The 15,615-nt window shown below is 39.8% G+C and overlaps 1 protein-coding gene across 1 annotated transcript; it reads right to left on the bottom strand.

Annotated features, from left to right (window-relative positions):
* Positions 1 to 750: 750 nt before the first annotated feature.
* On the bottom strand, positions 751 to 14,808 carry LOC117776171 (pituitary tumor-transforming gene 1 protein-interacting protein). Its single transcript, XM_034609820.1, has 7 exons — positions 14,535 to 14,808; positions 14,304 to 14,350; positions 13,633 to 13,741; positions 11,204 to 11,321; positions 10,145 to 10,210; positions 5,041 to 5,087; positions 751 to 1,758 (listed from the first exon to the last, which is right to left on the bottom strand). The coding sequence occupies exons 1-7, from the start codon at positions 14,653 to 14,655 to the stop codon at positions 1,709 to 1,711; spliced, it is 558 nt and encodes a 185-aa protein (XP_034465711.1). The 5' UTR covers positions 14,656 to 14,808; the 3' UTR covers positions 751 to 1,708.
* Positions 14,809 to 15,615: the final 807 nt, after the last annotated feature.

Below are 15,615 nucleotides of genomic sequence, written 5' to 3' on the forward strand. Positions count from 1 at the left end.
AGTGGAACATTTTTTACGATGAGACCCCGTCGGTGTGATGCTTCTTGGCATCAGGCCAGTGAGGACTGGAGAAAGGTAGAAGCCCCCGGAGTGTAAACACTGGTGGTAATGGCAGCAGATGGAAGACGGAAAATTTCCATTGGAAACAGTGGGATCGACCTGCGGGATCAGGTGGGGATGGGGAGGTGGGGGGGGTTGAAGAAAAAAAGACTGACAGGAGCCAATCAGGCTTCAGTGACCGAGGCGAGGGAAGAACATTCAGACATCAGACAACAGAATGAAAGAGACTTTTGACAGCGTGTGTGGAAAATGAAATTCAGTGATCGGGACAAAGATCTTTCTTATTGAACTTCAACCAAACGCTCTGTAACCAATGAGTCTAATGCGACTGGTAAAGCCCTTCTGTGTGAGCCTTATGTTCTGGTTGAGGTCAATGTTGGGGTTAGTGTTTCTTGAGGTTATTTCAGGCTTTCTCCTAATTTTATGCTTACAAATGATACTGAAGTGGTTCAACAAAATGTGTCAGAAATACTACTTTCTCCCCAAGCTATAAAATATCCTTGAACACAATTCATTTTCATTCTGAATCCTCAAAAGCTCTACAATCACAATCTAGCTAAAAGTATATAAAGAACAAATTTCCTTCTGAATTGTAGTGAGGGTGTAAAGCTGCAAAAAAAAGGAAACGCTCAACTCATATTAAGTGCACTAAAGTAGAGCACACAAGTAAATACACTCACTCACATCCCACCCTGTAGTGTACAGTATATTACAGGAATTCATAACTGCACCAAATATTTGTTTTTAGTCAACAGATAATGAACAGGAAAAAGTCAATGAATGCACATTACAGCTTTAAGTCAACCCAAAATATTGATTTATAGAAAGGTGAAGTTCTCCCTGTAATTAGCCAGATTTTTTCCTCCTTGAGGAACAACTGTTTAAGAAGTAATATTGATAAACAGCTGTAGATGTAGATCTGTACACGTCTTGTCCCAGCTACCAACACTTAAAGTTTTAATAAAAGCAGCCTTCAGATGCTGTTGCCTCGTCACTGAGACAGGTGAGACGTCACAAGGTCCATGGGACCGAGGGGAGAAGCTGATAAACTGTGCTGCACTGTGTGTCCTCTGCTGTGCCCTGTGGATGCTGCTGTCATTCTGAGTTTATGGCCGTGTGCACTTCCACCACTGGAGGCCACAGCAGCAGTAGACGTTCAGTGTGTCTGCACTGAAAGCTCAGACCATAACAAAAAAACTCCAGTTCTTATTTATAGATGAACAAAACCTTATTCTTAAAAGAGCAGAATTTTATTCATGTGTCACAACACACCTATGGTGCAATCATTATTGTGTATTTCATAAATCAACATTGCATTTATAAAACGAAAAGCCCCATATAAAACTACATTAACACACGTGACAAAATTTCAGAACACAAAAAGAAATTTGCAGGTTTAAAAACAAGCTTCAACATCCGCCCGACACAAACACAATCCTCATTGAGAATCAAAATAAAATCTAGAATCTCCTTCCATCAGGTTTCTTATTTAAAATGGTGATTTGTATCTGAACTGAATCATTCTGGACGGCACTCAGCAGTATTTGTCGAGTTGTGTGTGGTTTTTGTGAGAAAAGGGAATCACTCCAAGATATAAACGAAGACGGACTCCGAACGCTTCCTGTGGAACTCCACCAGGACAGCTGCTCTACTCGTTCTCAAACTTGCTGTACGGGTGGTCCGAGTCGCCCATGAGACCTGCGGAGGACACGGGAGGCAGAGAGAGTGGAGACAAAACGAAAACACAGACACGCATCAGTGAACATGATGTGCTCGGCTCTTCTGCTTAGCTTTGCTACTTTTTCCATGTGTCTCTGAGGCAGCGAGTCTCAGACGGAGAAAACATTGTTCAAATAACATCCATTGTATAAAATGACTTGTAAAACTCACCCAGTAAAATATACTCTTAAACTGTTGCAACTACATTGTTTATCCAATTCACTCTTTTTCTACTACAGTATATCAGACCATCAACATTTTTGTTCGTGCTCTCCTGTATTTAGCAGAATGATTTCACAGTGATTTAACATTGCACTTCAGTAAAGTTGAAGGACTTGTGAGACACGGTCTTTAAATATAATTAAAAACACCAGCATTAACTGTGATATTCCCACTTTCACATTCACATTATGCAGCTCAGCTACATATTTCATTACACCCTTGCTCATATCTTTCAAACGCCTCAGCTCAGCATTAATTCATGGCCCCTTCGAAAAATCTGAACTCTAAAGCCCGTGCTGGGATGAACCTGATGAAATCCCAAGGGGACCTTTGCCATGACCTGCAGTGTGTTCAGTCTGAATAGATCTCTCCATTAAAATGTGTAAGAATGAGGAAGTACAACGGGTGAACAATGAATCTTTCTCCCTCATGTTAATGTGAAACAACAGCTGCTGATATTGATGATACAGTAAAGAGACATCTGTTATTGATAAAACTCCAATACATGAATGTGTTGCTTCGCTGAGTGTTGAAAATATCTGCTTTTATGGATGTTTTTTTTTTAGCTTTGAGCTACAGCACGATTCAAAGTCATCTGAAAGAGAAACACAGTTGAACGTGTACTCGCTGTGGCGTTGCACTATGTGTGTTGTTACGATCCACGTCAGTAACGGTGTGTGACGATACAAAAGTAAACTGGAACCCAGCAAAGCAGAAACACTGCTGACAAAACAACTGTTGGGCTGAATGACTTAACAAAGACAGCTGAGGGAAGCTGAGGAGGAGCTGACTGCAGGTGTCAGTGGAAGCTGCTATACGAAGAATTAAGAACTGTTGAATATCTCATTTCCTTTTTTATATTCATCCCTGTGATGTGCTTAGACAAGCTGCATATAGAGTGGAAGCACCACAGAGCGAGCAACAGGGACCCAGCTAACAGGTCGCCCACTAATTCGGGAGGTCGACCATTCCATCCCATGCTCCTCTAATCCTGTGTCAAATGTCCTTTGACAGCAGGTGGTGTATTGTAATCAGTGCTGTCTGTCTGTCACAGCGAATTTTAATCCAACTTGGCAAATTGATTGAGGGCAGGGTCGGGACCTGCACTATTGATTCCTTCACAGGTCAAGGTCACAGGTTGGGATCAAAGTTCCAGCCTAATGCTAATGCCTCAGAAATACATTGGAAGCACATAAACATACATGTAAAACGAACTGCTCTTAAATTCAGTTATTTTTACACGTTCTTCTACTGCAATGATATAAATAGCTACAGCGCACACATCAAATCTATATATTCTGCTCATCAGATCTTATAGTCTCATTTTACAGTGACATTATCATGCATTATAATCGATGCTTATGACTTTCAAGTTATAATAATTTGATCATTGTGTCACATTCACCTGTGTTTAAAAGTCAAAACTTTGGATATTAACAATGTAGCACAAATTTAAAATGGCAGTCCTTATGTGGCTTAAGAATCTCTAGTGTTATTATGTTTGTATGTTCTTGTTTTCAAGTGACAATCACAGGTTATTGTTTAATAAACTACTGGAGATTTTTGTACCTGTGTATCTGTTTGAATGACAGTTATTGATCACTGAGATAGAAATGATTTGGCATGGAGTTGATTCAATTTCATAACATCAATAAAGTAGCTACTGATGCAGTGAACTACCTTTTGTCATGTTGGTGGAGCTTAGCTCGTTTCATTTCTCATGGGTGCGCTGAAGCTTCATGTAAAGTATCTGATCTCTCATCTCACTTCACTTTCCATGTAGCTCATACCCAACACTGGATTTCATACTACAGGCTCAGAGCTGTTCTCATGTATGTAGTAGTACATCCCAACACCTGTAAACACTGATGTGTTGGGAGAGAGATGGGAGATTTATATCAATCTTTTCATTTCTCTGCCTTTATCTATACGGTGGAGTTTCTGTGTCAAACTTTTACCAAACTGTATTTCTGCAGAAGGTTTACATTTGCTTTCAGTCTGCAGGATCAAGATAAGCATTGATTTACTCCAGTAGAAATGTCTTACACAAGCTGATATTGCGCTGGGTGTAAAAATGCCTACAACTATAATTCATATTCCCCTTGCCGGGATCATTTTGACATGAAACTATTTTTCATTAAGCTGAATAACCTTGTAGTCATGCATTAAGGAATCTTCAGCCAACTTCAGCGATGCTCGACCGAGAGCTGGTGCTTCAGTAAAGAACGTGTCTGAGCGTTTAGCCTCAGAGGATGTATAACAGCACCGTGGATTACGTATACGAATACGAATAAAAAGCGTACAGCCTTGTCAGTCAGTGGGAAGTCATCCCACACACACACAGCTGACATGTATCCCACATCAGCAGCTGAAGATAAATGATTCCCTCTTCATCAAACCTGTTTGTAGATGTCAATCCCACCTGTTCTACTGCTCCACAGTGGGATTTACAGTGATTTATTGTTTAGTCAATGTATTGATGGAAATTGTGAAATGTAGCAGAGCAGTGCTGTTTAATGTTAAGGTGCGAGAGTTAAAGTTGGCAGTTAAGAGATTAAAAGTGTCATATCCTAATGGACAAGAGTCATCAGGAGATGACGTTTACCTGACTGACTGAAGCAAAAAAATAAAATATATCCTGCCCCCAGTCATGAGGACTCGTACATTTGACACTAGCCTATGATAAATTATGCCTAAATTGACATTGTGCCTAAACTGAATTAAACAGACAGGAGTTCTCCTGGACGTGACCCGAATCGCCACGCTCGGGGACCAGGCATTTACTCTTGAATAATGCATTTCAGGCACAGTGCATGGAAATGAAAGTCAATGCCAATTCAACATGCATCTGAGACAAAACTGACGCGAGCAGAGGTCAGGCGGTACATCCTGCACTGTGTTCGACTTACTGATCAACTGGAGTACAGCAGGTTCACACGTCGCACACAGATGTGCACTGAGTAGGTCACACTATCATTAAAGAGTTTGAATGGAGTGGACAGGGTAATACAACGTAATCTAACCATGGGTCATACATACCATACTTCTTGCGGATCTCATCATGCCGCGCCTTTTTGTCCACTTTCCTGTACAAAACACAATAAAGACAAAAGGAGGATTAAAGTTTGCTTATTCCACACATATAAAAAGTCTTGTACACATGTAGTCCAGTTCATTTGGTCCAGTCTGTTATAGGTTACCAATAAGTTATTACAAAAAAACTGAGTCATAATAGATATCAGATAACCTTCTGCTGTACATACGTTTACCAAATGCTTGAATGAGTATGAATGAGTTCGGTGCAAAATATATTAAAAGTTTACATGTTTAGATTCTATGTTCGGCAACAAGAACTAAGTGTCTGGCAACAGATGCTGTGGCCCCCGCAGATCTCAACATCAGTCAGTGTGAGATCACATGAAGAGACAGAAGAACTGTGGCAAGTACCTTTTAAAACTGTGTACCTGTGGGGAGTGACGTTTTGAAGGCACAAGGTGGTGACAGCAAATGCTAATTTGATTTTGTTGTTTTTTTCTTGTTTACTGCACTCTATATACATCCTTACTTTGCATTTCCCATGTGCCTAAAACCTTACCACAGCCCTTGAGAATGAATGGGCAGAAGATGGATTGAATAGTAGCTGAGCTTTTGAATTCAATATAAAATGAGCGATTTTTCTATTTAAAATACCCGTGGTGAATCTGTTTTGATGTTACCCTCAATATGACCCACAGCAGAGTCTGCTTTTTACAGCAACCTCATTGTGGTGTCACACGAGGATAAGTGAAGCTAAACAAACAGAGTTCCTTTGAGCAAACAGTAAAAAAAAGAAAAAGGTTTTATATCAACTGATCATTCTTGGTGCATACACTTTGTATCTCACCTTCATTTGTTCAGCTCCCCTTTGCACTACAGTTACACCTGACTGACCCATTGTAAGCACCTTCAAGTCAGATTCTGCAAATGAACATGTTTCCTGATGAGAACACAAAGCTATGGAGGGAAACAGTAGCGAGCAGCTCAACATGGATAACCATGACGACAGCCTGCTCTCTGTTATGGAAGACTTCTTGCCACCAGATTTAGCCGATGAACTGAACAGGGAGGAAGATGATGACCATGATCAAATCATCTTTGGAGAGAGGCCATACTGGATATGTTCGAGCCCAGATCCGAAGCCGGCAGTGCATTTTCATTGGAGGCAATATGATTACGTCCGAATCCAAAATGAATCATCAAACATTTGAAACCATTTCTCAGGAGGAGAAAAGATATAGATTTAGGTGCATAAATATTATGTTGTTTTTTTGTTTTGATATATATTTGGCAAATTACACGTGATAAAAGCAGAAACTGAGACAAAGGATTACAATTCATCTCCTGGGGCCTTTAGAATTTTAAGGTAAACCATCTAACATTTTCTCAGATACATCCAGCAGACAGCAGATGAATTAGCAGTGATGGTCTCACACCGCAGCCAAGAACACGACAGCTCCTGCATATTGTATCTATAGCTACGCTTGCAGTTATATGATGCTCATAGTGCAGGGCCTGGACACAACACATTTTTCACTTAATGCCTTGATAGTGATAAATTGATGATATTTCTGCAGTTATTGCTTTTGCTTCCAAAAGATAAACAGAGAAATTATTATTATTCATGTTGCTATAATGATTACTTGTTCAAATTAGTCGTCAAGAACAACCATCAAGTCCATTATGTACTGTACTGTGACAAAGAAAACATTTATATCACAATACAAAAACTTCCATTTGATATATAGCTTCATATCACACTATCAATAATGTATTGATATGCTGTATCATCCAGCTCTACATGCAATTTATTGCTGTGTTATTATGAGACATGAGAAAATGGAGGATGAAGAATTCCAAACCACAGAGCATGGGAAAATACTTTGCACAACTTTTCTTTAAAAGCCAACCATGTATGAAAAAAACATTCCTTTAGGATAATAGCATCTAAATCTCACTTCATTTTTCACTCCTTGCAGACCTCTAAATAACATTTTTTCTGGCAGCAAAACACAGTCTCTGAATTCCTTTAGAACCTTTTAGAGTTCAGTTTATCTCTGTGGGTCCTTCTCCATCGGGGCTTTTATCTGTCTTTTGCAGTGTTCTGCAATACTCTCTGACCTGGCCTTCTTCTCCACACTCAGACTTTCTAACAAAGGTTTGGGAGGAGGTTTTTCCGCTCTGGACCTCAAGGGGGGGTCACTTCACTTCATCTGGTCACAAGGAGCGGGTGTAAATCAGTCAGTGTTTTATGGCCAGGTAGTGATCTGTGACAAATCAGGGTTTCTGAGCTCTGCCTGCCATCTGTACCCCCCCCCCCCGCCCTGCTGCTGGCTTGTGGGCAGCTAATTGACTGACATGTTCAAACTGCCTCCACATATGACAACATTCAACAAGTGGGAAGTGAAGAGATGACAAAAGAGAAAAGAGAAAGAAGGACAAAATCTTTTTCAGCACTCATGTATTGAAATACTGAGCCCGATCTGAAGGCAACAAAGATCCTCCCTTCAAGAAGCTGTTTAAAGTTCTGCTCGGACTTCAAGGTTTCATCGATATATTCAGACCCTGTTGTGGAGCTCTTTTCTCCCACATGTTGAGAGTAAGACACATCACTTCCAGAGTGTGGCAGATACACTGCAGACACCAGGCAACAGTTGATAACAAACAAAATAAAAATATTTTTTTTTAGATGAGTTCACTAAATCAGATTGGTTGAGGGCTTCTTTACTATCAGAACATTCTGACCTTGTATGACCCCTGAACGTGCCTCTGGCCTAAGTTCTTTTTGAATTGTAGTAGTTCAGCGACGGGTAAATCTACAGCCACTGCTGCAATCTCATATAGTCAGAATTACACAAATCTGCACAGTACTTTTATTTTGAAGGGCAAATACATGAAGTGGAGTTATGTGGCAAGCAGGTTTAAGTATGTTCAGCCTTCAGAGAGTGGGAGAGAAAAAAGCAGGGTGAGAGAAAGGTAGCTAAACCAAATGATATACTTTAAGTTAGATATATTATATTACCTAAATGCTTCTCCGAGGTGTACCCTGCCTCTCATCCAATGTCAGCTTACAGGATAAGCAGTATAAATAGTGGATGAAAGGATATACCTGTATTGATATTCACTACGTGCATACACCAGCTATGTTCCCGGGCTGCCCATCCGGCTTACTGCAGTTGTCACACACATGATCCAGGTGAAAAACTCAGGTGGGCCTACATTAGTATGAACATGGCCAGTTGAGGTTTGGGTTATTAACTGAACTTGAACTACTGAAACATAAATAAGAACTGGACAAATAATAGTGTTTTAATTTTGTGACCGGTGGTGTACACCTTTTTTGGTTTCTCTCTGTTTTTCTTTTCATTATGTTTCGCTTGTTGTGGCACACTTATGGCAGTGTTATCTCTAAAAGTATCAATATCATGTGGGATTCAAAATAGTAAAATGGTTCAATGTTTCATTGGAATTGGTGGCGGTGATTCTCAGACTGTCGTCCAGCCCGGGCTCAGTGCGGTGAGTTCATGCTGCCGTGTCGACATGCGCTATAGCGTCTCCCATGATGGGTCTTATCTTTTCTGAATGTCCTGCTCGCAACACAAACCACGTCAATGTAGGTCAGTGCACTAACTCTGACTTCAGAGATTTGATCTTGCTCACCGCAGGAAACCCTGACTAGACTCAAGATTCTGCACGTGAGAGAAAAGCTCATAGAGGTTGGATAATTCAGCTTGCAGGCACATGCACACACATTCGGACACACACACAGGGACTGTGATATTGCCAGCACTGCAAGTGATGACCATAAACCAGTTTCTGTGTGTATTTCTGCACGACTGCCTCGCTTACCAACATGTCATGGGAGGATAAATGCACTGAGAACACAGAAGCTGAATGGAAAGATGAAGCTGAAACATTTATGGAAACGAGGAAGAGGAGGGTTTTCCAGGTCTACTGACACACACTGCTATATGATGCAGGGACCACCACTGTTTCCTTGACAGTGGATGGTGCTCCACAGGATGTAGCCAACTCTATTTATGACCACATTACCAAAGAGCAGCTGCTCAGCCTTGCTGATCCAATTGGCGTTTTGAGATGCAAGTAGAGGAACACTGAGCGCCTCCTCTGGGACATGGACTTGCTGAGGCTGCACACAAACACCAGTTGCTTGACTCCAAAATATACAATTGGCCTTTTGTTGGGCACTATGAACTATTCTGTTGCAGGAAATCACTTGCAGGCAACACATGTGTATTAGCACAATGAGCCCGCTTTTGTTCGTTATAATCTGACATTACTTGTAACAGACATTTGAACTAATCACTAAAAAGATAAAGATATCTGCCAACACACAGGATTTCAATGAAACCCACTGGCAAAGGAATAGTTGTTTTTTCCAAAATTGGTTTTAGGTATTTGTTATAAAACTATATCATATATCAACAGTAACATTTTGCAGACACAGACTCTTTTTTTTTTTATAACTCACCCTAAAAAATGTTGATGTCGCCAAAAACACGTTGGTATCTTAAATAGTTTTCTGGGACACTGGAACTTTTTGTTCAGTTGCACTAAATCAACCTGCAGTTTGTGATAGAGTCACTGGTCTGGCTCACTTTTGCACAGTTCATCCTTATACATTTCCCTGATAGGGTTTTTTCTTTTTTCCATAAATCAAATTTTTTGTTTGTTTTGATAGACACATTATGCATCTGTTTACAACAGAGACACATACGAACACGATGGGACCCTTACACTTTACTGAAAGTTACTCTGTTATTCCTGAAAAGTTTTGAATTTAAAATCTCTTTTGTCACATTTAGCTGTATGCATTTGGGTTGCCATGGCCAGATCACAACAAACAATAGATACTGTACTGTACATCCAGCGAGCATAGAGCAATATAAGCGGTAATGTTCTCTTAATCCAATATCCTTCTACCTGTGGGGTTTCCTTCTCTGGTCTGCTCTCTGCTCATTAAATTAGAGAGTTATTATTTGCTGAGAAACATACTTTCATATGAAGCTGGTATTTAAATAAACAACTACAATCTGTGAGTGCTTCTTGAGCCTGTTGTCTCTTAAGCCTGGAGAGAAGGACTTACCGTTCTTCAGCGCGGTTTTTGATCTCCTCTCTCCTCCTGGTAAGTATCTCCTCATCTCTGTCGGGCCTTAAGATATGAGAAGGCACAAACAGTATCAGGATCACTGCTGTTCATAGAACCACAGAACAATCTTATCTGGATGTGACAAATTACACGCAGCCACAAACTGCAACATTTGCTTGAGGGATTATATTTTTCAAAGGCATCATCATCATTATTCTTACCCTGTGCGTGAGCAGGGTATTGTTTTCACCCCTGTATGTATGTATGTATGTATGTATGTATGTATGTATGTATGTATGTATGTATGTATGTATGTATGTGTGTATAAAAAATAACTAAACAACATGGAAGGACTTGAGAAAGTATCTCCGTACGATTAACTTTTGGAGCGGATTTTTGGTAACACAGGATGATACACTCTGACACAGAAGGACTGGTGTTTGTATGACCTATTTACCCCCAAATCACCTGTTTATTAGGTACTATTTACAATATCACTGCAATTAATCTTTATTACACTTATCTGTTCCGTTTCTGTGTGTTGAAGCTGTAAACTCTAAAGTCGTCTACACTCTTAGTCAGCATAGCCTACTGGTATATAATTTCTAAAGTGTTGAAGCAGGGCTCACAAAGTTGAATTACATGTATTTTTTTACCTCACAGATGCAATTTTATAACTGTTTCACTATCTTACCAGTCAAAGTATGAAAGATATCAAAGTAAACCAACCAGGAACAATAAGGCTGAGAATTATACAACGATTAAATGCATGAGTTTATTGAATGTTTGTATTTTTTGTCAGCATCCCCCAGTGTCCGCAGCAGTAATTTCGAATAATATAGTGAATAGGATCAAAAGTTCTGGGGATTTTCTAGCCAGTCCTAAAATCCTACGTAAAAACAAGTCATTACTACATTACTGCCTTTACCTTTGTAAATGAAATGTAACACTCTTTAACAGCTTAGAAAGTCTTTGTTTTAATGAACAGAAACCACAGTAAAGATACGATTAACACTTGCACTGAAACGCAGGAGCTGACTTGTCATTTAACCTTACCTCGACCCACGCTTCTTGCAGCAGCAGCAGCGGCAGCACCAACAGCAGCACACCATAATGCCGATCAGGATGATTCCACCGAGCACAGCCATGGTAATGATCAGGGCTTCAAAGTTTACTGAAACAAGCAAGAATGCAAGCAATAAATATTTGCACAGACATGTATTTAATACTGTTTACTCTACTAATTATAATAACACTATGTATTCTAATAATGATAATAATACTATTTGTTCTGCTGTAATACACAGATTAAAGGAAACCTGACACATAAACTCAAATAGCATTTTACATTTAACTTGTTTGGCAATGGCGCCACCTGCTGCCTTCTCTGCAACACTGCAAGTTATCGCCTGATTCAATTCCAAATCCAGTGAAAGCAGAAGTGGGACATGAAAAACACTTTTTTTTTAAGCCAAAAATCCCTTGAGCATGAGACTTACACCAGTTTTTGATGGTAATAGTCTGAAGTACTCACTTTGCCAAGTCAGTGGTAACACACTGGATCTATCAGCAGTGAGGGTTACCACAGTGAGACAAAGAACGCAAATTAGTTCACTGACTTTGTAAGGCATTGTGGATTTTCATTACCCGAGCAACATAATCTACAGTATTTGTTCTAATATTAATATTTTCTCAGAAATTCCACCTGTCAGCACATGGATAAAGCACAAACTCTTTTTGTTGTGCGCAAAGGCACTTGGTTAATATTACAGAGAAAGCAGAAACATTATGGGCAAATTAAAAAAGGTTGGAAACTTAGACCATTCTTACAAGTACATTTATAATTTATTATTTCTGTAAAGTATATGTATTTCTCCATGTTTTCATAACTCTGTTGGAGCACATTCAAGACCTTGTATCTGGAAAAACGAAACTGGACTTCAATGTCGTCCTTTGTTTGCATTAAGGGAGTAAATATTCAACCAAATTGTCCCCACACTGCTGACTTTATTGCACTAGGGAGGTGTACAGTCTCTGGGTTATTATCCATAATCAGCTCGGAAGACAATAAAAACAAATAGCTTTCCATAACCTAGAGTAATTTGTGACTGCCATGTGTTATGTGTTAAATTTACATGGAATTCAGTCCTCTACCATCTGGATTTAATGGAAACAAATCTTCAATTTTTTTAAGGGATGTTCATTATCAAACAGAATTTTGACTTATAAATAAAGTTTTATGAACACATATTTGACTGTGGCAGGACAATTAAGATTGTGATGGACGACCACAGTCTGGGTACATAATGGGACACACTGTTTTCACAGCAGTTGCAGTTGTGTGGTGATGTTTGAATCCTCAATTATTGATGCTGCGATTTGCACATGCAAACATTAACCGGTTGTTATAGAGAAAAGCTGAACTGGCTGAACAGACACACACAGAGTCCATTCAAATTAGGGTATTTTAAATCCCTGGTGGTTTTAGTTCCTTTTTGCAGAAGTGGCCACAACTTTCATATCACTGCAGCTAAAGTGGAATTAAGAGCACGGAGAGACTGGTGTCTTCACAGTTTGATCTATATATCCGTATATATTTTCTGTCTGACTGGAAGCATATGTTCAAGAGAGGTAACAGGTTATTTAATCTTGTGCTGTTATTGGAAGTTTGTAGGAAAACAATCTAGGCAGTTTTCTTTTTTCATGTTGCTATTTTCTGGAAACATCCAGTGAAGAGCACCAGTGTAGTTGCTCTCTACACTTCCTGAAGATATCCTGATATGTGATCACACACGCTGCAACGCCCAACAAAAAGGGTCATAATAATTAATCTGATAATTATGAGAGGATTTCAAATGTATATTGTTTCATATTATTCCATCTATCATTTTATCAATTATTTAAATTTGTGTCCAAAATTACTCTTTACTGCAGCAGACTCAAAATTCCATAAACATATTTCATTAACTGGGCAAGATTCATGTCAAACAGTGTGGACACACAATCAAATGCTCTAAATAAGCATAAAGGGTAAATATCATTATCTAGATAGGAAATTACCTCCATGTGTAGGTGAGATTTTGGTCGTATCACACAGCCCTATAATCAATGTGTTGACAATCTGACTTGTGAGAACTCAGTAGACATTAGCACATTATTATATAAGTACTCATTACTAACTGTGTCAGACCACACCCATCTTTACACTCTGCCTTGATTTTAATCTGAACGACAAACCTCTAAGTTTAGTGACTGTATGTTGCACGGCTGTGACAATATAACACTGATAGATGATGGCCACAGTCATAAAAACACCTGGCAAAGTACCCAAGAACACCGGCCTTAAGTATTTCGTCAAATTGCTTCCTCCTAAAAACTTTTCTAGTTTTGCTTTCCCTGTCGTCCCACAGTCGTGGTTTCACCACCTGTGGGACGACTGCCTGCAGTCTTTGCAAAGTAAGATGTAATCTGATGGATCAACTCACGCCAACACATGCCCCATCGGGCCTGGGACAGCGGGCACACTGTCGCTGGGGGCAGCAACCAGCGCACTGGGTATTCTGAGCAGTTGTTGGTGGAGAAGCACCAAAGACACTGTGAAGGCAAAAAAAAAAAAAAAAAACATTAAACCACTGAATGACATGTGATTCTCTTGCTTTCAAACATATGGTCAAGGACAGTTCCTCTTTCCAGTCAATCTGATAGGGCTGCAATTACTCATCATTTTTCCTTTGGGATTAACCTGCTGAATCTTCTCTTGATTTAACTGAACAGGATGATATGGCGATTATATGACTCCTTGCTTGTAAAAAGAAGCAGAAGCTAAATCTCTGATGACTGATCGAATAATCTAAGTGTTGTCAAACAAGAATTATGTTGAGTACATTGAACCTAACGTGGTCACACAGCTGGCATTGGTCCACTGCAGCTCATTTTGAGGGAGGATTTGGTGGCAGACAAACCATGAATCCAAAAAAATGCAATCCCTCCTCCCTGTCGCTGCTGTTCTCACTGAATGATGAAATGAATATTGTGTTTAATCTGGTGTGGTAGGATGTTAGTGTGCAGGCAAATAAAGAGCCATATAAACACAGACCCGGGCAAAGGTCCGCTCCTGCCCTTCTTATACTGCCCCACATCACTGATGTAATCTTACCCTGGCATGAGGCACGCAGGTGTCACAGTTCTTGTAGACGGAGCAGGCTGAAACACACGAATAGAAACTTTACCCACAGAAAGTGACGCAGAGCCAAGACAGCCACATCCAACTGTGACGTACTTAAAAAAAACAACACTGAAGAATTAACGTCAAAGTCTCTTGTCAACAAGCTGGAACTAGCCGACTGTAAAATGTCGGCGCCACTTATCAAAGTATTCGTCAACTTACCAGTTATTGGTGTTAGAGTAGGTTGGTAGCATTCCCCCAGGCTAGCGATGCTAACACACAGCACAGCGACGGCAGCCCACAGCGAGGGGCTGAGTGTTCGTCTGTCAGAGGTGAACGACATCGTGAAGCCCACAGAAGTGCAGCTGAGGAGCTGGACTCTCAAATAAACAAAATAAACACAGAACCTGGGCTCGGAGAGGAAACGCAGCGACCCTCCGTTGTTTCTGTTTTGATCCACTGCTGTCACTTCCTGGGTGTCTGGGGTGAGCCCGTTACCTCAAGCCTCGACACCCCGGGCGGGAGGAGTTAATCTTTCTAATCACAAACACAGAGGACCGCCCTCGCGGTGCTCGTTTTCCTTTTCGGTTTACTCATTTAGCAGCCTGTTTTTGATCCATTTATTTTGGAACAAGATGCTATTTCCCCTTTTTATTATTTTATCCATAAAAACATTTCAAAACATACATAAATATAATGTAAATAATATGTACATCTAACTGGAAAATGTGCACTCCTCTTTTATTTTATTTTTATTTATTTATCATTCAGTAAAGTCAAAATTATAGATCATTTTACAGGGGAAATAAAGATTAGTCTGTTGCCTCCATTAAAGTCTGGAGCATCTTGTTAAGTTATATTTAACAAGTACTTGTAACTAAGCTATGCTATAGATCTCACAAATAACAAAATAATTAATGTTTTGGCTCATCAGCACCACATCATCGTAAGTATCAGGACTTTGAAAAGATTGTGTAAAAAACTAAACCTATTCCTGAGAAGGAAATTGCCTGCTTTGTGGAGGAGGAAATGTTTGTCCACGGTATAGTTGGTAACATCTGTGTGCTGTTCAAAGGGATTTCGTAGTTTCTCAATGAACAATGAGATTGGTTCAAGATCTTGGATCCAGAATGTAGAAGGAGTGGAACTTTTTTTTTTTGCTTGATCCTTATAAAAGTACGTCTTTATTCAAACAATAGTACAACGTTATTCTCGTTATATTACTAATTTAATCTAGAAACCTCAGAATTTAGTTTCCTTCAAGATGGCCCTAATACCGCATCATACTAAAATGACATACAGA

Source organism: Hippoglossus hippoglossus, chromosome 16, assembly GCF_009819705.1.
Source record: "Hippoglossus hippoglossus isolate fHipHip1 chromosome 16, fHipHip1.pri, whole genome shotgun sequence".
Classification (NCBI taxonomy): Eukaryota; Metazoa; Chordata; class Actinopteri; order Pleuronectiformes; family Pleuronectidae; genus Hippoglossus; species Hippoglossus hippoglossus.

Coding starts and splice junctions, on each gene's coding strand:
- LOC117776171 (XM_034609820.1), bottom strand. CDS start 14,655: ATGTCGTTCACCTCTGACAGACGAACACTCAGCCCCTCGCTGTGGGCT. Junction 10,211..11,203: donor TGCAAGAAGCGTGGGTCGAG/GTAAGGTTAAAT, acceptor TCATATCTTAAG/GCCCGACAGAGATGAGGAGA. Junction 5,088..10,144: donor AAAAACCGCGCTGAAGAACG/GTAAGTCCTTCT, acceptor TGTTTTGTACAG/GAAAGTGGACAAAAAGGCGC.